Here is a 23,164-nt window from a genome sequence, read left to right as displayed (position 1 = left end):
ATGGGCTATCCATATTGATAAGTTGTTGACAAACTCCAAATTTTTCTGCCGTGATAGTCTACTTAAAATATTTTTTTCTTGTTGACAAAAAAGTGTCATAGAAACACAGAAATCTACAGCACATTGCAGGCCCTTCAGCCCACAATATTGTGTCAACCATGTAACCTACTCTAGAAACTGTCCAGAATTTCCTTACCACATAGCCCTCTATTCTAAGCCCAATGTAGCTATCTAAGAGTCTCTTAAAAGATCCTGTTGTCTCCACCTCCACCACCATCACCGGCAGTGCATTCCACACACCCACCACTTTGTGTGAAAAACCTACCTCTGACATCCCCCTTTGTACCTACTTCTAAACACCTTAAAACTATGCCCCCTTGTGTTAGCCATTTGAGCCTGGGAAAAAGCCTCTGGCTATCCACACCATCAATGCCTCTCATCATCTTATACACCTCGATCAGGTCACCCCTCATCCTTTGTTGCTCCAAGGAGAAAAGCCCAAGTTCACTCAACTTATTCTTATAAGGCATCCAGGCAACATCCTTGTAAATCTCTGCATTCTCTCTATAGTATCCACATTCTTCCCGAAGTGAGGTGACTGGAATTGAACACAGTACTCCAAGTGGGGTCTAACTAAGGTCTTGTATAGCTGTAACATTACCTCACAGCTCTTGAACTCAGTCCCATGGTTGATGAAGGCCAACACACCATACGCCTTCTTAACAACATTGTCAACCTGTGCAGCAGCTTTGAGGACCCCAAGATCTCACTGATCCTCCACACTGCCAAGAGTCTTACCATTATTATATTTTGTCTTCAAATTTGACCTACTAAAATGAACCACTTCACACTTATCTGGGTTGGGCTCCATCTGCCTCTTCTCAGCCCATTTCCGCATCCTATCAATGTTGTGCTGTAACCTCTGACAACCCCCCCAGACTATCCACACCACCCAAGTCGCTTATTCAGCCCATCTGGATCATGACAGCAACTTCACTGGTCTAATTCCACATCTCCTTATTTCCTCGCATACCTGCAATTTCTTACACGTGCCCATCACCCCCCATCCCCACTAATCCTTTTTGCCATTAAGAGATAATTTACAATAGCCAGTAACCTGTCACTGTGTCTTCGGGACATGGGAAGAGACCCATGTAACATACAGACCTCACTAAGAACAGGACAACAGTATTGAAGCCTCGTGCCTGGATCTGCTGTGCCACTTTGCTGCCCAAGCTATTCTAAAGAAACCCACCTACGTACCTGCAGTGCAGATGATAAATTCCGGATAATTGGTATGAGGTAATTTTAGAATTCAACATTTAACAACGCTCAGAATACCCACTTTGCTGTACTGGTAGAATGATTATCATTCAAAGGATAAAACGTCAGCGTGCTTGTTTCAGTTTCCAACACATCCATCCTCTGGGACAAAGTATTATCTGCATCTTCTGGGCAAATAGAACTTGGCCTTCCAACAGAATTTCTTGACAAAAGACCAGGGGAAATTTCCATCTTAAAAAAAAGATTTATTTATTTTTTGGTAACGTAGGATAAAACTGAGCATAATTAATCTGCTGTGATGAAGAATATATAATATACCATAATTCCTTCAAGACCCCTCTCCACATTGACCATCAATGCATAAACTCTAGCTCCCCATAAAAATTGAAGATAGGAATGACATTTGGACTAAGAGCATAGATTTCTACCTCATGTTCAAACCATCACTCTGCTGGTTCAATCATTCATTTAAATATACAATTATGTCAAGTGTGAACCTTAGTAAGCTTGTGAACATACAAAGATGCAATGAATCTTTACAGAAAATGTAAAAACAAAACATAGACCATAGGGAGAAAACAAAAAGCAAGCAACCTTTTCCAACTGCAGAGTCTTTGCATTTCATCAAACTTAAAATTTCTGGAGTATAAAAGCATATCAAGATTCCATAATTCCAAAATATTTCATTAGTTAAGTTTCTTAGGGCTTCTGGAATTAAACATTTTTTTCCACACATTGAAAAATAAATTAATCAAACAGTCTAAAGTTTCAAAAGAAAGCCAATTTTCAGTAGAAAATGCTGAAAGTGAAAGCCAATATCTAAACAATACTGGTATCTTCTGACAGAAGTTGATCTGAAATCATTTGGCCAAGTAGACACTTGAACCAACTATTAACATGTATATAACTTGCCATTTATACAGTTCTGCAATCCATCATGAAAACACATGCATACGCCTATTTCACTACTTTATGGTATAAATGAAATGATCATTATGACATGGGACACTAGAATTCTCTTCAGCTTGCTTACAAAGTGCAATCACAGTTATACCACTGCTAAATCCCACTCAGTTTGTAAGGAATACAAAGTCTGCAACATCGTAATTCATAGATTACATATCAATTAGTGACTGACGTCAGACAGTCAGGATTGCTGATATTTTGGTTTTGAGACTATTTCTTCAAAGTGGAAGACAATGGAGTGAATACAGCTCTTCAGACACACTTCTGAGAAGTCCTTAAATGCAGTGCTGATAAAAAGTATTCACACCCCTTGGAAGTTTTCTTATCTTATTGTTTTACAACATTGAACCACAGTGGATTTAATTTAGCTTTTTTTGACACTGATCAACAGAAAAATACTTTTTGATGTCAAAGTGAAAACAGATTTCTACAAAGTGATCTAAATTAATTACAAATATAAAACACAATAACTGATTGCATAAGTATTCACCGCCTTTAATATGACACACCAAATCATCACTGATGCATCCAATTGGTTTTAGAAATCACATAATTAGTTAAATGGAGATCACCGTGTGCAGTCAAGGTGTTTCAATTGACTGCAGTAAAACCTGAAAGGTCCAACTGCTGGTGAGTCAGCGTCCAAAAGAGCTGATTGTGGACTGCAGAAGGAACAGAGATAGGCTCGGCCTGATCAACATCAATGGGTCTGCAGGTTGAGAGGGTGAGTCGTTTCAAGTTCCTTAGTATATGCATCACTGATGATCTCACCTGGACTGTACACACCAGCTGTGTGGCAAAAAAATAGCACAACAGCGACTCTTCCACCTCAGGCAACTGCAGAAGGACCCCCAAATCCTCAACACCTTCTACAGGGACACCAGTTGAGAGCATCCTAAATGGCTGTATCACCACCTGGTACGGGAACTACACCAACCTTGATTGCTGGGCACTGCAGAGAGTGGTACGGACAGCCCAGCCCATCTGTGGATGTGAACTTCCCTCCATTGAGGATATTTGTAGCAGCAGGTGCAGAAAGAAGGCCTGAACGATGATCAGGGACACCAGTCACCCCAACCATAAACTGTTTCAGCTGCTTCTGTCTGGCAAACTCTACCGCAGCATTAAAGCCAGGATCAACAGGCTAAGGGACAGCTTCTTTCTATAAGCCATTAGACTTTCAAATTCATGTCTGTACATTGCAACGGAGTCATAGCGCAAAGATTTTTACTCCCTCACGTTGTGGGATGGATGTAAGATGTAAATAAATTCTAATTCTAAATCCTAGCAAAACCTACACCATGAAGACAAATGAACACTCCAGGCAACTCCGCAAAAAGATTATTGAAAAGCTCAAGTCAGGAGATGGATATAGGAAAATTTCGAAGTCACTTAATATCCTTTGGAGTACAGTTAAGTCAATCATCAAGAAATGGAAAGAATATGGCACAGCTGTAAATCTGCTCAAAAACTGAGTGACCATGCAAGAAGGGGACAAGTGAGGGAGGCCAACAAGAGACTTATGACAACTCTGGAGGAGTTAAAAGCTTCAGTGGCTGAGATGGGAGAGACTGCACATACAGCAACTGGTGTCTGAGTGCTCCACCAGTCGCAGCTTTATGGGAGAGTGGCAAAAAGAAGGCCGCTATTAAAAAAAAACCTCAAATGAAATCTCGGTTAAAGTTTGCCAGAAGGCATGTTGGAGATTCTGAAGTCAGCTTGAAGGTTCTGTGGTCCAATTAAACCAAAATTGAACTTTTTGGCCATCAGACTAAACACTATGTTTGGCATAAGCCAAACACCACACAGCACCAGTAATACACCATCACTACCATGAAGCATGGTGGTGGCTGCATCATGCTCTGGTGATGCTTCACTGCAGCAGGCCCTGGAAGGCTTGTGAAGTTAGAGGGTAAAATGAATGCAGCAAAATATAGAGAAATCCTGGAGGATAACCTGATGCAGCCTGCAAGAGAACTGCAACAGGAGAAGATTTGTTTTCCAGCAAGATAATGACCCCAAGCACAAAGCCAAAGTTACACAAGAGTGGCTTAAAAACAATAAAGTTATGTTCTGGAGTGGCCAAGTCGGAGTCTAGACCTCAATCTAATTGAGAATTTGTGGCTGGACTTGAAAAGGGCTGTTCGCTCATGATCTCCATGCAACCTGACAGAGCTTGAGCAGTTTTGTAAAGAAGAATGGGGAAAAGTTGCAGTGTCCAGATGTGCAAAGTTGATGGAGACCTATGCACACACACTTAAGGCTGTATTTGCTGCCAAAGGTGCTTCTACTAAATATTTACTTGAAGGTGGTGAATGCTTATGCAATTGATTTTGTGTTTTATATTTGTAATTAATTTAGATCACTTCGTAGAGATCTGCTTTCACTTTGACACAAAAGAGTCTTTTTCTGTTGATCAGTGTTTAAAAAAAGCCAAATTAAACCCACTGTGACTCTATGTTGTAAAACAATGAAACACGAAAACTTCCAAGGTGAGTGAGCAAGCGAGCCTACTCACCATTTTCAACTTTGCTCAGGTTGACCTAATCCTCTATTTTTGCAGCTTGTTCAAACACATGGGTGTAAATAAATACATTTTTTGTATTCTTGCATGACAAAAGGTAGTATTGACTTGCTTCAATATGAATAATTATAAAGTTGCAGAAATGTTCCTGTCTATTTTAACAGATCTCATGACTGCAAAGAGGAGCCATGCAGTATAAATATACTTTTTAAAATTTTCATTTAAATCATAAAACCAGATATTATAAAGAAGATATTTTCAGTAAAACATCCCAAGTATTGTGCATGTGCAAATTTTAACCCTAATGCATTGGAGATTTTGACATTGATTGATGTCTTAGGTGAGTTCTTATTTCTGTGGCATGAACTTCTCCTTTCCTAATATCAGCTGGCATCAGATAGTCATTACAAAGGCAAGTTTTAGCTTCCACCAGCTTCATTATTATATAGATTAAGCTGTCAATAATGTTTAAAAATATTTAAAAACCCCATTCAAACAGCAATAAAAATATAGAAACGAAGAGTGAAACAGAAACGTTTGCAGGCCAGGCCACAATTATGGTGCGGAGAGAGACAGGGAGTGTTTCAGGTCAGAGACACTTTGCCAGGAGCAGGAGTAAGCTGTTTTGGCTACACCCCCACTATTCAGAATGAAGGTGGATAATAAATGATCAATTTTCAATTACCAGTTCCTGCCTTTATCTCACATCCCTCTATCTCTAATGATTATAAGTTACAAATGAGATTAAGGTTGAACTTAATATAAAAATCTTGAACAATAGGAAACAGTAATTATGAATTAGTATATGTAAAAAAAAAATCACTTGCACCTTCAGCAAAGCATAACATTGAAGGATTATAACAGCAAAGATTGTTTGAATATTTAAAGAGCACATCCGTTCATGAAGTACTGAAGAATGTCAATAACATACCCTGAGCATCGAATTATTGATAGCAAGTTATAGTCTTACATTTGTACATAAAATAAATTGCTCTCAGTGATGACCGATGACTGAGCCTTGCCCCTGCAAATTCACAGCCATTCAGTTCATTTCTCATTGCTGTTATATTCACCCTTTCAAGTAAAGCTTCATCCTCAACAACAGATTTCTACAGTGTTGTTTGGCTAAAGTCATGTCTTTAAGCAATGGTTAACAATCCCATATCAAAAGCACCACTCTTGTTCATAAGCTGGATATAATATCACTATTTATAGCCTGCTCCATAAATGCCGCACTATTTCCCCACTCCAGAAGACACCCTAAATTATAGCCATCTATTTTCTCACAAACAACCCATTTTTTTCAGCAGTTTTGAATAAATGTTTAAAAAAAAATCAACATTGCATGTAGTTTATATTTTTAAAAAGTCTGCAATGTGATATCTTCCAATTTATTAATCCAAGAGATATTAAAATGACAATATCCTGCAGATATGACATAATCCAACAAGTTAGAATGTGGATCAGCTGTGGTTGTCAACAGAATGAATAAACGTCAATACACATGAACATCTCTTCAAAGAGCAATTTCAAACTGTGACTGCCCAGATGCAGAGCACACTCAGTGGGATGAATAGCCTGATTCTGCTGCTATGTCTTATGGTTATAAAAGTTTAGAATTTCAGTTTTATGATCATGTCACTAAATCAAGTTGCGCCTCCTATTCATTCTCCACGCAAGGGAAAACGATCAACAAATCTGCCTCTTACAGATATCAATTGTGAGCAAAACTTTTAGTATGGGACTCTATTATGACTAGATTCTTCAGTAAAAGCTGTTACCAAAGGGAAAAAAAATGGAGCATTACAACTTCTTCCCTTTATTGATGGGTATTACCAATTCAAATAAGTTACTTGCTCAGAAGCATACTAACCATCTTAAGGAAGTTATCCAAATTGCGTGGTTCGAAATTGTCTTGTTCTAAGCAGTTGTTGGACTTCCCTTGGGCTACTGACATTCTACCTGGAGTTGGGGTTGTACAGTACTCCTCCAGCTGCCTCCTTCCTAGAATGGAGTGAATAAGATCTTTGTCCATCCTTTCAGCCCATCTTCCTCGTGGATGAGATGTCTCAGAGTTACGTTCTGCTCGATCGTCCACACTGCTATCACCTGCCTCCTGCGAATACACAGTAAAACAAATTCTTCTGGAAAATCTTCGTACTGAATTTATCGTGTGATAAAAATCAATGCACATTAACTCAGATATAAATGGCTATCTGCACATTTGAGTTAACAACCCTCACATCTGACTAATTAACTGACTAGGTCTAAGAGAAACAATATCTCTTTCTTCAGTTTCACCCATTTTAGAATGACTGGAATGTGGCCACTTCAGACATTTTGCAAAACCTTATCCATTGTTTCAATCTTCGAGGAGTGGAGCAAATGGCGACTCCTTTGCTTGCATCTTTGGAAACAGCTCTATTTCCATCTTTAATATATCTATTTTTCCCTTTTGAAGGCCCTGACCTAGAGTTACACGCTGTCTGCAGTTCTTTGCAGGAATGGGACCTGCTCTCGGGTTTCACAACTGGCCATTGCTCAGCACATCAAGGGGTCAGCCCAAGAGTTCGACTAGACTTTGGAGGCCTAGAATCTCAGGGCTCAGGAGACAGGTGGATCGAAGGTTGGTGTCACTGCAGAAGATCTGTGTGTCGTCAGGGGAGTCGGAATATATACAGCTGTGTACCCAGAGACCCGAGATCTTTGGGCATAGAGCTTGAAAAGAAAAAGCATTGTAACAGACTTTTAACGTCATTAAAATGGGAGGGAGGGAGCTGGTGGGGTGGGGGAACTTTGGGATTCTAACATTTAACTGTCGTCCATTCTTTGGGGCACTCCTCTTTTTGCGGATGGTTGCAAAGAAAAAGCATTTCAGGATGTATGTTGTATACATTTCTCTGACATTAAATATACCTTTGAAACCTTTGATGTCTTCATTTCGGAATGCTTTAAAGTTATACATTTTGCAAAGTGTTAACTGCCATCACTCTCTTTCCAAACCTTAGGGTTCACGTTAATTTCCAGGGGTTTGCTGGAATCTAGCTTTATTAAATTTTTGAATACGTTTTAATATATTCATGCCAATTTCCTTCAGCTCTTTATTGACCAACTGAAATCAGAAATGGAAAATGTTGGAAATATTCAGGTTGGGTAGCACCTGTAAAGGAAGCAGCAGCTTTACTATGTCACAGCTGGAAAAATGAGGAACAACTGTGTATTAAGGTGCAGAAACATCTGGAATCCAGATGAAAGATTACAACTCATAAGTCACCTGTTTATCTCCCTCCACAGATGTCACTGCTGAGTTCCTCCAAGTGTTTTTCTAAAACTCCAGAACAAATAATAGGGGCATGTAAAAAAAAAAGTAGTGCAGGGCCCTTAGCATTATCAAGGATCCCTCCCATCCATCTCTCAATCTTTGTTGACCCCCTACCATCAGGCAGGAGGTACCGTAGCATTAGGACAAAGATTGTTAAGATGTGAAACAGCTTTGTCCCCAGGCCGTGAGACTACTGAACTCCTATAGAAATGTTGCGAAAGAACCTGAAACAAGCAGTTCATGCAAGAAAGCTCACCAACATCCCAGAGTCGAAGCAGTTTTGAAAGAAGGAATGGTCTAAAATTCTTCCAAGCTTATGTGCAAGACTGATCAACAGTTATCGTAAATGTTTGGTTGAAGTTAATGCTGTACAAGGGGGTCACACCAGTTACTGAAAACAAAAGATTCACATACTTTTTCCAACAAATATATGTAATATCAGATCATTTTTCTCAATAAATAAATGAAAAAGTATAATTTTTTTGTGTTATTTATTTAATTGAGTTCTCCTTATCTAGTTTTAGAACTTGCATGAAGATCTGATCACATTTTAGGTCATATTTATGCAGAAATGAAGAAATTTCTACAGAGTTCATAAACTTCCTACCACCACTGTAAATATTCTGAAATTCAAGATCAAAATTCCAAACCAGTTAGAGACATAGAAAACCTACAGCATAATACAAGCCCTACGGCCCACAATGCTGTGCCAAACATGTACTTATTTTAGAAATTACCTAGGATTACCCATAGCCCTCTATTTTTCTAAGCTCCATGTACCTATCCAGAAGTCTCTTAAAAGACCCTATCGTATCCACCTCCACCGCTGTCGCTGGTAGCCCATTCCACACACTCACCACTCTGTGTAAAAAAAACTCACCCCTCTCATCTCCTCTGTACCTACTTCCAAGCACCTTAAAACTGTGCCCTCTTGTGTTATCCATTTCAGCCCAAGGAAAAAGCCTCTGACGATCCACACGATCAATACCTCTCATTATCTTATACACCTCTATCACATCACCTCTCATCCTCCACCACTCCAAGAAGAAAAGGCTGAGTTCACTCAGCCTATTCTCATAAGGCATGCTCCCACACCCAGGCAACATCCTTGTAAATCTCCTCTGCACCCTTTCTATGGCTTACACATCCTTCCTGTAGTGAGGCGACCAGAACTGAGCACAGTACTCCAAGTGGGGTCTGACCAGGGTCCGATATAGCTAGTGCATTACTTAACTAATTGATACTGGCAGGCAACATTTTACCATTTTAAATACACTTGCATTTAAAATTCTCAAAATATTAACAAAATATAAACTTCATTTAGTCATAAAACTATAGAACAGAAACTGACCCTTCCATCCATCTAGACTGTGCTAAACTATTAATCTACCTCGTCCCACCCACCGGCATACGGACCATAGCCCTCCATATCCTTCCATCCATGTACCTATCCAAATTTCTCTAAAATGTTGCAATCCACCACTTGCATGGCATCTTGTTTCATACACACTCTCACCACCTTCTGATTGAAGAAGTTCCCCCTCGTTCTCCTGAAACATTTCACCCTTTACCCATAATCTCCAATTCTAGTCTCAGCCAACTTCCGTAGACAACGCCTGCTATCTATACCCCTCAAAATTCTGTATACCTGTATCAAATCTCCCCTTATTCTTCTATGCTCTAAGGAATAAAGTCCTAACCTATTCAATCTTTCTGTATAACTCAGGTCCTTCTTGTAAATTTCCTCTGCACTTTCAATCCTATTGATATCTTTCCCTAGGTAGGTGACCAAAACTGCAGATAATACTCCAAATTAGGTCTCATCAATATCTTGTACAACTTCAACATAACATCCCTTGTCCTGCACTCAATACTTTGATTTATGAAGGCCAATATGCCACAAGCTCTTTTTATGATCCCATCTACCTGTGACACCACTTAAGGAATTATAAATCTGTATTCTCAGATCCCTCTATTCTATCTCACTCCTCAATGCCCTACTACTCACTGTACAAGTCCTACCCTGGTTGGTCCTCCTAAAGTGCAACACCTCTCACTTGTCTGAATTAAATTCCACCTGCCATTTTTCAGCCCAATTTGCCTGCTGGTCCAGATCCTGCTGCAAGTTTTGATAGCCTTCCTCACTGTCCACTACATCCTGAATCCTGGTGTCATCTTGCTGATCCAATTCACCACATTGTTATCTCTATCAGGATCAGGTCTTAGAATAAGGAACAACCCAATGTTTGGACATTTTAAATGCTGGGCTAGATGGATTGAAAAGCCAGGGTGTTGGGACCAGAAGCTCACTGCTCCATGACACTGACCCTGCTCTGTGCTGCACTGATGCTGAGGCCTGCCCCAAGCATCGTGACTGCGGGCTCCGTGATACTTACTCTGCTCTGCGCTGAATGAGGTTCAGCCTGTAAGCCTGCTCCAGGCTTCATGTCTGAGGACTCACTTTCATTCTAAATGCTATTTGCTTACTTTTATTGTTTGCACAATGTGTTTCTTTTTTCTCTCTGCACAATGTGTTTCTTTTTTCTCTCTCTGCACATTGGGTGTTTGAGTCTTTTCTATGGGTTTTTTTTGGGGGCTTTTTCTTTTGTGGTTGCCTGTAAGGAGATGAATCTCAAGGCTGAATGATGTATACATACTTTGATAATAAATGTACTTTGAACTTTATATCAACAAGCTGGATGATAAACAACAGCAGACCCAGCACCAGTCCCTGCTGCACTCCTCTAGTCAGGCCTCCAGTCACAGAAGCAACCATCTACTACCATCTATCTCTGGCTTTTCCTGCAAAGACAATGTCTAATCCCATTTATTATCTCACCCCGAACTTGAACATGATGAATGCCACCTGCAGATTTATATACAGAACAACTATCTATAGAGAAGGGCAAAGTAACAATGAAGATATTATAAAATGACATTTCACAGTTAAATTTAGAAATTGTTTTCACAACAAAGTATTCTATTCCTCCCAAAATACTCACCAATCTCTTTGCCCACATTGGAAGTTTCCCATTAGTCAACAGGAATACATCACCTTCAGCCTTACCTGCAATATTAAAGGTTTGTGTAGAGAGATAAGATTAGTTCTGTTTGTTCCACAAAATGAAAAATAATAATTTCCTGGATTCTTTCCTTAAGATTTTGTACAGAATGAGAATAAAATGCATTTTGTGCAAGCTCAAGTTAATATCTTTCCTAAACTTAACTGCCTCCAGCCTTATCGGGGTTTGGAAGCTTGCGTGTCTCAATGATCCAGAGAGCTATTCTAGCTAGAGTCAGAGTTTTATGATTTGGATCTTGGTAGTGTCACCCATGCCAAACAGATCAAAGGGTAGAGGCCAGACCAAGTGTGGTCCTCTGGTCCTCCAGGTTCAGGGATTCAGCTCAGGGCTAACAACTCTAACTGGTCAAACAAAATTGTTATGTAACTAGCAATGAAGAATCCATCTACATCCGAGTGTGGACATGTACAGACAGAGAAGGATGACCATCATCGCTGCCCTAACACCAGCAGTGTAATGGGTAGCAAGTCAGTAAGCAAACTTATTTGGCAACACATTTTCTTTTATACCATATTTATGAAAAAGATTGCTAGTTGATTTTGGGAAATTTTATGAAAGGAGCAAATAACACAGTTTAACTTAAACAAAATCCACACTTTAAAAAAAAGTGTTGCAACAGTACACTAACAAAAGCGTAAGCTCAACTTAAGGCCTATTTGATACCTTGGCAGGATCAAAAAAAGGTCGGTCCAAGAGTAAAACATTCAGTCCTTCAAGTCAACTCTGCCATTCAATGAGTCAACACGACTATTCTCATATCATTTATTTGTGCCACATTTTGATCTTTCTTCCGAATGAAACCAATGATTGAATCTTCATTGCTTTCTGGAGTAGAGAATTCCAAAGGCCACGTATTGGAACAAAGAATTTTGTTTCCTCAGTTCAGAGCTGTTTCTACATTTACATCCTCCCCATATTCAAAATCTATATACATATTTTTGATATTTTAGTGAGATCACAAATTATTCTTCTAAATTCTGGAGAATAATAAAGGACTAACCTACTAATATGCTGCTTGTATGACAAACTCACCACCTCAGGCACCAGCCTAATGAATCTGAACTTCAACCTTCCTTTGGCAACTATATATATATTTTTATAAATAGACCAAGATTGTAGTACCTCAGGCATAGCCTTTTCTGAGCACTGTATAATCGTAGGAAAATATCTTTACTATTGTACTCAAATCGTACTGCTGTGCAGGGCAGAAAACCAAAATTGTACTTCATCTCAAATTGCTTGCTACACCCACACATTAGTTCTTAGTAACCTATTTACAAATATTCCCACACCTCCTTCAACATTATCCCCGCACCCCTTCACCATTTTAGAAAAAGTCAGCTTTTTCATTTCTCCACTGAAAAAAGATTACCTAATTTTCCTAAATAGTACTCAATCAACATGGTTGTCTACTTACTAGGTTTATCTGCTTGAAGCCTCTACATTCTCATCACTACTTGATTTCCCACATTGCTTTGTCATTAGTGAACTGAAAATGTATTAAATTTGATTCCCATATCTGCTGGGATGAGAAAACCAACCAATACAGTTTCTCATCACAAGACATGTCAACCAAAGAGGACCCATTTATTCCTAACCACTCAAGCCACTGAGTTACGTGCTGTATATGCTCGAATATTATTCAATCAGCTCTATGCAAACTCACTGAAAGCCTTCTGAAAATCCAAACAGATCACATCTACTGGTTCCCTCTCAGCAAAGTACCTTCTCAAAGTACTCCAATAGATTGGTTAAACATGATTTTTCTTCTTGTAAATATGAGCAGAATTAATTGGTCAGAATCAGAATCAGGTTTATTATCACCGGTATGTGACGTGAAATTTGTTAACTCAGCAGAAGCAGTTCAATACGTAATCTAGCAGAGAGAAAAAAAAAGCAAATCTATTATGTAAATTGAATAATTTAAAACGTGCAAAAAATAGCAATACTGTATATTAAAAAAAGTGAGGAAGTGTCTAAAGATTTAATGTCCATTTAGGAATCCAATGGCAAAGGGGAAGAAGCTGTTCCTGAATTGCTAAGTGTGAGCCTACAGGCTTCTGTATCTCCTACCTGATGGTAACTGTGAGAAAAGGACATGCCCTGGATGCTAGAGGTCCTTAATAATGGACGCTGTCTTTCTGAGACACCGCTCTCACTTTGTAGGCTAGTACCCAACATGGAGCTGACTAGACTTACAACTTTCTGCGGCTTCTTTCGGTCCTGTGCAGTTGCCCCTCCATACCAGACAGTGATGTAGCCTGTCAGAATGCTCTCCATAGTACAACTATAGAAGTTTTTGAGTGTATTTGTTGACATATAAATCTCTTCAAACTCCTAATAAAGTATAGCTGCTGTCTTGCCTTCTTTATAACTACATCAATATTTTGGGACCAGGTTGGATCTTCAGAGTTCTTGACACCCAGGAACTTGAAGCTGCTCACTCTCTACTTCTGGTCCCTCTATGAGGATTGGAATGTGTTCCTTCGTCTTACCCTTCCTGAAGTCCACAATCAGCTCTTTCATCTTACTGACGGTGAGTGCCAGGTTGTTGCTGCGGCACCACTCCACTAGTTGGCATATCTCACTCCTGTACGCCCTCTCATCACCACCTGAGATTCTACCAATAATGGATGTATTGTCAGCAAATTTATAGATGGTATTTGAGCTATGCCTAGCCACACAGTCATGTGTATATAGAGAGTAGAGCAGTGGGCTAAGCACACACCACTGAGGTGCACCAGGGTTGATCGTCAGCAAGGATACCTTGTCACCAATCTGCACAGATTGTGGCTTCCGGTTAGGAAGTTGAGGATCCAATTGCACAGGGAGGTAGAGGCCCAGGTTCTGCAACTTCTCAATCAGGATTGTGGCAATGATGGTATTAAATGCTGAGCTATAGTCGATGAACAGCATCCTGACATAGGTTTTTGTGTTGTCCAGGTGGTCTAAAGCTGTGTGGAGAACCATTGTGATTGCGTCTGCCATTGACCAATTGTGGCAATAGGCAAATTGCAATGGGTCCAAGTCCTTGCTGAGACAGGAGTTCAGACTAGTCATTACCAACCTCTCAAAGCAGTTCATCCCTGTTGATGTGAGTGCTACCAGGCAATAGTCATTAAGGCAGCCCACTTTATTCTTCTTCTTAGGCACTGGTATAACTATTGCCTTTTTGAAGCAAGTGGGAACGTCCACCCATAGCAGTGAGAGGTTGAAAGTGTCCTTGAATACTTCCACTAGTTAGTTGGCACAGGTTTTCAGAGCCTTACCAGGTACTCCATCGGGACCTTCTGCCTTGTGAGGGTTCACTCTCTTCATTGGTGTCTTGATATCACATGGATATCATATAGTTTCCAGTATTTCCCCCCCCCCCACAATAATACAAGTTTCTTTGTTAACATTCACCTGCACTGCACCCATGGTTCACGGTATTTCTGGATAAGCTTTGTAGTAAAGACAGACACCATATTTTTTTTTTAAAATTCATCTCCATACAAGTCCTCTTCAGGTTACAATCACCCAATTTATGCACACCCTGTACATAAGAAGGAGCTTTAGGGAGACTGGTAGAATGGATTTGCCAGTTGCTGTAGAGTTTCAGGCATCTGCTGCTGGAGCAGTTCCACACAGCTTCTCTCTGTCTCCCACCAAGCCACAACAATTGAGAGCTGCATCGAACCAAGCAGAGTTGAGACCGCTGAGCAGCCTCTCCCACACAGTTCAGTGCTGACTTACAAACAGTTCAATTTACACATATTCCTCAGTAATGGAACACTCTTACCCAGGGAGGCCTTGTATTCATTTTTAATACACTTCACAGTACACACAAATCTCTTCCTACCTCTGTCCACGTGGTCTTTCACAGGAGTTTGGAATGACCCGTCATCTCCATCTTCCTCACTCATATCATCCTCTTGATCACCTGAAGTTAACTTTTGTACCATGAAGGTCTCCCTTCTAAATTAATGCAGAAGAGTTAACAAATATTGAAGGTGAAATTTTTTCACCTTATTGAACAAATATTGAAGACAAGTTGCAATGCAAAAGCGGATAAAATTGAAAAAAGTGAGTATAGCCTTAAAGGTGTTATGTTTAAATGCACACAAAATATGGAATTAGGTCAATGAACTTGTAGCTGAAAGAAGATTATAGCTGAGAGCTTAATATCCGAAAGTATACATTAAAAGGATAGGCTGGAAGGCAGGCGGGGTAGTATAGCTCTGTTGGTAAATAATGAAATTAAATTATTAGAAAGTGGTGACATAGGTGTTGAATCGTTGTGGAGAGAGCTAAGGAACTACAAGGGTAAATAGTCCCTGAAGGGAGTTGTATACAGACCCCCAAACAGTGGCAAGGATGTGGTCTACAAGTTACAAAGGGAGATAGAAAATGCATGCCAAAAGGGCAATGTTACAGTTGTCATGGGGGATGTCAATATGCAGGTAGACTGGGAAAATCAGGTTGGTGCAGGATTCCAAGACTGAGAATTTCTAGAATGCCTATGAGATGGCTTTTAAGAGCAGCTTGTGGTTGAGCTCACTAGGGAACCAGCTAATCTGGATACGGTGTTGTGCAATGAACCAGAACTGATTATAGAGAGATTGATGTAAAAGAACCCTTAGGTGCAAATGATCAAACCTTCCACCAGGCCATCAAACTGATTAATTCATGCTGACACAATTGTGTTTCTAAGCTACATTGACTGTTCTGTTGCGCATCTTACTGTACATACTATTACAAATTACAATAATTTGCACATTCAGACGGAGATATAACTTAATAATTTTTACTCCTCATGTACGTGAAGGATGTAACAAATAAAGTCAATTCAATTCAAATTCACCCTGAAATTTGAGAAAGAGAAGCTAAAGTCAGATGTATCGGTATTCTAGTGGAGTAAAGGAAATTACAGAGGCACGAGAGAGGAGTTGGTCAGAATTGATTGGAAAAGAACACTGGCAGGAATGAAGGCAGAGCAGCAATGGATGGAATTTCTGGAAGCAATTCAGAAGGCAGAGGATATCCCAAAGAGAAGGAAGTATTCTAAAGGAAAGATGACACAACCGTGACTAACAAGAGAAGTAAAAGCCAACATAAAAAGTCAAAGAGAGGGCATATAATAGAGCAAAAAAAATTAGTGGCAATTTAGAGGATTGGTAAGCTTTTAAAAACCAACAGAAGGCAACTAAATGGTCGTTAAGGTGGTAAAGATGGATTATGAAAGTAAGCTAGCCAATAATATTAAGCCGGATACCTGAAGTTTCTTCAGATATATAAAGTATAAAAGAGAGGTGAGAGTGGATATTGGACCACTGGAGAGGTAGTAATAGGGGAGAAGGAAATGGTGAACAAACTGGTTAGGTATTTTGCATTAGTCTTCACTGCAGAAGCCACATGCAGCATGGTGGAAGTTCCAGAAGTCAGGGGGCATGAAGTGTGTGAAGCTCTCATTACTAGAGAGAAAGTTCTTGAGAAACTGAAAGGTCTGAAGGTGGATAAGTCACCTAGACCAAATGGTGTTCACCCCAGAGTTCTGAAAGAGGTGGCTGAAGAGATTGTGGGGGCATTAATAATGATCTTTCAAGAATCACTAGATTCTGGAATGGTTCCAGAAGACTGGAAAATTGTAAATGTCACTACTCTTCAAGAAGGAAGGGAGGCAGAAGAAAGTAAATTGTAGGCCAGTTAGACTGACCTTAGAAGTTGGAATGATGTTGGAGTCAATTGCTAAGGATGTGGTTTTGGAGTACTTGGAAGCACATGATAAAATAGGCCATAGTCAGCATGGTTTCCATAAGAGAGAATTTTGCCTGACAGATCTGTTGGAATTCTTTGAAGAATTAACAAGCAGAACAGATAAAGGAGATTTGGTTGATGTTGTGTACTTGGATTTTCAGAATGCCTTTGACAAAGTACCACATATGAGGCTGCTTAACAAGCTAAAGCCAATGGTATTACAGGAAAGATTCTAGCATGGATATGGCTGATTGGCAGGAGGCAGAGCGGGAGTAGAGGGAGCCTTTTCTGGTTGGCTGCTGGTGTTTAGCGGTCTTCTACAGGGGTCTGTGTTGGGACCAAAACTTTTTACATTATACAATCAATGATTTGGATGATGGAAAAGTTTGCAGACGATACAAAGATAGGTAGAAGAGCAGGTAATTTTGAGGAAATAGAGTACAGAAGGTCTTGGACAGATTAGGAGAATGGGCAAAGAAGTGGCAGATGGAATACAGTGTTGGAAAGTGTATGGTCATGCACTTTGGTAGAAGAAATGAAAGGGTTATTTTCTAAGTGGACAGAAAATACAAATATCTGAGGTGCAAAGGGATTTGGAAGTCATTGTGCAGGATTCCCTGAAGGTTAATTTGCAAGTCAAATCTGTGATGAGGAAGGCAAATGCAACGTCATCACTCATTTCAAGAGGACTAGAATATAAAAGCAAGTATGTAATGCTGAGACTTTATAAAGCACTGGTGAGTTCTCAACTGGTGTTGAGAGCAGATTTGGGTCCCTCATCTTAGAAAGGATGTGTTGAAACCATAGAGGGTTCACAAAAATTACTCCAGGATCAAACTGTTTGTCATATGAAATGGCCCTGGGCCTGTATTCACTAGGATTCAGAAGAATTAGGGGTGACCTAATTGAAACCTATTGAATGATGAAAAGGCAAACACGAGGAAATCCGCAGATGCTGGAATTTCAAGCAACACACATAAAAGTTGCTGGTGAACGCAGCAGGCCAGGCAGCATCTCTAGGAAGAGGTACAGTCGATGTTTCAGGCCAAGACCCTTCGTCAGGACTAACTGAAAGAGGAGCTAGTAAGAGATTTGAAAGTGGGAGGGGGAGGGGTAGATCCAAAATGATAGGAGAAGACAGGAGGGGGAGGGATGGAGCCAAGAGCTGGACAGTTGTTTGACAAAGGGACATGAGAGGATCATAGGACGGGAGGCCTAGGGAGAAAGAAAGTGGGGGAGGTGAAGCCCAGAGGATGGGCCAGGAGTATAGTGAGAAGGACAGAGGGAGAAAAAGGAGAGAGAGAAAAAGATTACATAAAATAATAAATAAATAAATAAATAAATAAATAACGGATGGGGTATGAGGGGGAGGTGGGGCATTAGCAGAAGTTAGAGTCGTCGATGTCCATGCCATCAGGTTGGAGGCTACCCAGACAGAATATAAGGTGTTGTTCCTCCAACCTGAGTGTGGCTTCATCTTTATAGTAGAGGAGGCCGTGAATAGACATATCAGAATGGGAATGGGACGTGGAATTAAAATGTGTGGCCCCTGGGAAATCTTGCTTTCTCTGGCGGACAGAGCGTAGGTGTTCAGCAAAATGGTCTCCCAGTCTGCGTCGGGTCTCACTAATATATACGGGGCCGCATTGGGAGCACCGGACACATCCTCCCGCCACCCCACTAGGAATAGGATTCCCCTTGTCCTCACCTACCACCCCACCAGCCTCTGGGTCCCACATATAATTCTCCGTAACTTCCACCACCTCCAACGGGATCCCACCACTAAGCACATCTTTCCCTCCCCCACCCCCTCTGCTTTCCACAGGGATTGCTCCCTACGCGACTCCCCTGTCCATTCGTCCCCCCCATCCCTCCCCACTGATCTCCCTCCTGGCACTTACCCTTGTAAGCAGAACAGGTGCGACACATGCCCTTACACTTCCTCCCTCACCACCATTCAGGGCCCCAGACAGTCCTTCCAGGTGAGGCGACACTTCACCTGTGAGTCCGCTGGGGTGATATATTGTGTCTGGTGCTCCTGCTGCAGCCTCCTATATATTGGCGAGACCCGACACAGACTGGGAGTCCGTTTTGCTGAACGCCTATGCTCTGTCTGCCAGAGAAAGCAGGATCTCCTAGTGGCCACACATTTTAATTCCATGTCCCATTCCCATTCTGATATGTCTATCCACAGTAGTCTTTCCTCTACTGTAAAGATGAAGCCACACTCAGGTTGGAGGAACAACACCTTATATTCTGTCTGGGTAGCCTCCAACCTGATGACATGAACATTGACTTCTCTAACTTCCGTTAATGCCCACCTCCCCCTCGTACCCCATCTGTTATTCATTTATTATATATTTCTTTTTCTCCCTCTGTCCCTCTCACTATACTCCTTGCCCATCCTCTGGGCTCCCCCCTACCTTTCTTTCTCCCTATGCCTCCTGTCCCATGATCCTCTCATATCCCTTTTGCCAATCAATTGTCCAGCTGTTGGCTCCATCCCTCCCCCTCTTGTCTTCTATCATTTTGGATCTCCCCCTCCCCCTCCCACTTTCAAATCTCTTACTAGCTCCTCTTTCAGTTAGTCCTGATGAAGGGTCTCGGCCCGAAACGTCTTCCTATAGATGCTGCCTTACCTGCTGCATTCACCAGCAACTTTTATGTGTGTTGGATGATGAAAGGCCTTGACAGGCGAATGTGGAAGGGATGGTTCCTATGGTGGGAGAGTCTATGACCAGAGGACACAGCCTCAAATTAGAGGGGTATCCTTTTAGAATGGAGATGGAGGAATTTCTTTAACCAGAGAGTGGTAAATCTGTGGAAATTGTTACCACAGGAAGTTGTGGAGACCAAGTCTTTATGTATATTTAAGGCAGAGGTTGGTAGATTCTCGATTGGTTGGGGGCATGAAAGGATATGGGGGGGGGGGGAGAGAGAGGATGGGAAGCAAGGGATTGGGGCCGAGAGGAAAAATGGATCAGTCATGATGAAATGGTGGAGCAGATTCAATAGGCCAAATAGTCTGGTTCTGGTCCCATTTCTTATGTCATCTCCCCAAGCTAGAGTTAGCATCACTGAAGGAATTTGTGGAAAGGTCCACAACTCCAAAGGTTTCATAAGTAACACCAATTTTATTTCACAGTACATGGCCATCAACTTAATTGTGGATTTCAGGAAGGGGAAGACATAAGAACACACATCACTCCTCATTTAGGGGTCAGAAGGATGAGGCGGGGATCTCACTGAAACCTTTTGAATGTTGATAGGCCTAGACAGAGAAGGGGAGAGTCTAGGACAAGGGGGCACAGCCTCAGGATAGAGGAGCTCTGTTTTGAAAGGGCGATGTGGAGAAATTTCTTTATAGCCAAAGGGTGGCAAGTTTGTGGAACTTGTTGCCACATGCAGCTGTGGAGGCCAGTTCATTGGGTGTATTTAAGGGAGAGATTCTTGATAGGTTCTTGATTGGACATGGCATCAAACATTACGGGGAGAAGGCCAGGAGCTGGGGCTGGGGGGAGAAGGGATTTTTAGCCATGACTGAATGGCGGAGCACACTCGATGGACCAAATGGCCTAATTCTGCTCCGATGTCTTATGGATCTTGGGGTTCAAGTTCATAGCTCCCTAACAGCAGCTACAGAAGATGGAAAGGTGGTTAGGGCAGCATAAGGCATGTTCATCTTTATTAGTCTGGGCACTGAGTTCAAAAGTCAGGAAGTTATGTTGCAACTTTATAAAATACTAGTTCGCCTGTATTTGGAGTATTGCATACAGTTCAGGTCACCCATTAGAGGAAGGATGTTGTGGCTTTGAAGAGGGTGCAGAAGAGGTTTATCAGGATGCTGTATGGATTAGAAGGCATTGACTATAATGAGAGGTTGGACACAATTGGGTTACTTTCTCTAGAGTGACAGAGGCTGAGATGAGATCTGATAGAAGTTTATAAGATTATGAGAGGCATAGGTAGAGCAGACAAGACAGTATCTTTTCCCAGGGTTGAATTGTCTAATACCAGAGGGATGCATTTAAGGTGAGGAGGCAATTTCAAAGGAGATGTGAGGGGCAAGTGTGTTGTTTTTTTTTTAAAACAGAGTGGTGGGTGCCTGGAATGTGATGCCTGGGGTGGTGGTAGAGGTGGAAACATTAGGTACTTTCAAGAAAGTAAGGAAAATGGAAGGATATGGATATTGTGTAGGCATAAGGGATTAGTTTAGTTACTAATTTACTTAGTTCAGCACATTATTAGAGTCATAGAAAACTACAGCACAGAAACGGGCCTCCCGGTCCATCTAGTCCATACAGAACCACTTAAACTGCCTGTCCCATCGACCTGCACCATAGCCCTCCATAACCCTCCCATCCATGTACCTACCCAAACTTCACCTAAATGTTGAAATCGACCCTGCATCCATCACTTGTGCCGGTAGCTTGTTCCACACTCTGAGCGAAGAAGTTTCCTCTCATGTTCCCTTTAAATATTTTACCTTTCTCCCTAAACCCATGACCTCTAATTGCAGTCTCACCCAACCACAGTGGAAAAAGCCTGCTTGCATTTACTCTTATCTATACCCCTCAATTTCGTAGATGTCTTATCAAACGTCCTCTCAACCTTTTACATTCTGGGGAATAAAGTTCTAACCTACTCTTACAACTTTGATCCACTAGTCCCAACAACATCCTGGTAAATTTTCTCTGTACATTGTGTTCCAAAGGGCCTGTTCCTGTACGTCACCACGAGAGACTAAAAGTTACAAATTACAGGGGCCTAATGTTGTGCATTTAAATTAATGTTCAATATAGTATTAGCACAATACTATATTGCCATCCACACACAAGTATTTGATCAAATTTTGCAATCTCCAAGAATAAAAATACTTGAAATCCATCTGACTTTCTGAAGCACTTTGCAAGCTTACAGTTTTAATTTTGAACATACCTTATAGGTGCAGGAAACTTGGTCCCAACTGTCTTGTCCTTTTTAGCAATCTGTTTAATTTGAAATAGACGACGCCTCATGCATGCTGTCAACTCAGGGTCCAAGTGCCATATGAAAATGCAACTGTGGATTTTAAATAAAGTTTAGAATTCTGAAAATATATTTAGAACCATAGAACCATAGAAACTACAGCACAGAAACAGGCCCTTTGGCCCTTCTTGCCTGTGCCGAACCATTTTCTGCCTAGTCCCACTGACCTGCACACGGACCATATCTCTCCATACACCTGCCATCCATGTATCTGTCCAATTTATTCTTAAATGTTAAAAAAGAACCCGCATTTACCACCTCGTCTGGCAGCTCATTCCATACTCCCACCACTCTCTGCGTGAAGAAGTCCCCTCTAATGTTCCCTTTAAACTTATCCCCCCCTCACCCTTAACCCATGTCCTCTGGTTTTTTTTCTCCTCTTGCCTCAGTGGAAAAAGCCTGCTGCATTCACTCTATCTATACCCATCAGAATTTTATATACCTCTATCAAATCTCCCCTCATTCTTCTACGCTCCAGGGAATAAAGTCCTAACCTATTCAACCTTTCTCTGTAACTCAGTTTCTCAAGTCCCGGCAACATCCTTGTAAACCTTCTCTGCACTCTTTCAACCTTATTTATATCCTTCCTGTAATTTGGTAACCAAAACTGAACACAATACTCCAGATTCGGCCTCACCAATGCCTTATACAACCTCATCATAACATTCCATACTTCGATTAATAAAGGCCAATGTACCAAAAGCTCTTTTTATACGACCCTATCTACCTGTGACGACACTTTTAGGGAATTTTGTATCTGTATTCCCAGATCCCTCTGTTCCACTGCACTCCTCAGTGCCTTACCATTAACCCTGTATGTTCTACGTTGGTTTGTCCTTCCAACGTGCAATACCTCACACTTGTCAGTATTAAACTCCATCTGCCATTTTTCAGCCCATTTTTCCAGCTGGTCCAAGTCCCTCTGCAGGCTCTGAAAACCTTCCTCACTGTCTACTACACCTCCAGTCTTTGTATCATCAGCAAACTTGCTGATCCAATTTACCACATTATCATCCAGATCATTGATATAGATGACAAATAACAATGGACCCAGCACTGACCCTTGTGGCACACCACTAGTCACAGGCCTCCACTCAGAGAAGCAATTCTCTACCACCACTTATATTTACAATATAATGCGATACACAGATTTAATCAATAAATAGATGGGGCAATGTTTCATAATCAAAAAAGTACAACATGACAGTCTTTTTAGTGACA

At 41.0% G+C, this 23,164-nt stretch overlaps 1 protein-coding gene across 2 annotated transcripts in view; it reads right to left on the bottom strand.

Moving 5' to 3' along the window:
• LOC134352591 (mitogen-activated protein kinase-binding protein 1-like) overlaps window positions 1–23,164 on the bottom strand; it is a 158,397-nt gene that overhangs the window by 41,489 nt on the left and 93,744 nt on the right. For both annotated transcript variants that reach the window (XR_010019413.1, XM_063059866.1), the window contains exons 19-23: window positions 21,854–21,976; window positions 15,021–15,136; window positions 11,099–11,163; window positions 6,648–6,890; window positions 1,346–1,515 (exon numbers count right to left, since the gene is read on the bottom strand). Coding sequence is in view for 1 of the 2 variants with exons in the window: in XM_063059866.1 (XP_062915936.1) it covers window positions 1,346–1,515; window positions 6,648–6,890; window positions 11,099–11,163; window positions 15,021–15,136; window positions 21,854–21,976 (717 nt within the window). In the remaining variant the exon portion in view is untranslated. The remainder of the gene's footprint in view (window positions 1–1,345; window positions 1,516–6,647; window positions 6,891–11,098; window positions 11,164–15,020; window positions 15,137–21,853; window positions 21,977–23,164) is intronic.

Source organism: Mobula hypostoma, chromosome 10 (assembly GCF_963921235.1).
Source record: "Mobula hypostoma chromosome 10, sMobHyp1.1, whole genome shotgun sequence".
Classification (NCBI taxonomy): domain Eukaryota; kingdom Metazoa; phylum Chordata; class Chondrichthyes; order Myliobatiformes; family Myliobatidae; genus Mobula; species Mobula hypostoma.
This window is presented reverse-complemented; position numbering and strand designations above follow the sequence as displayed.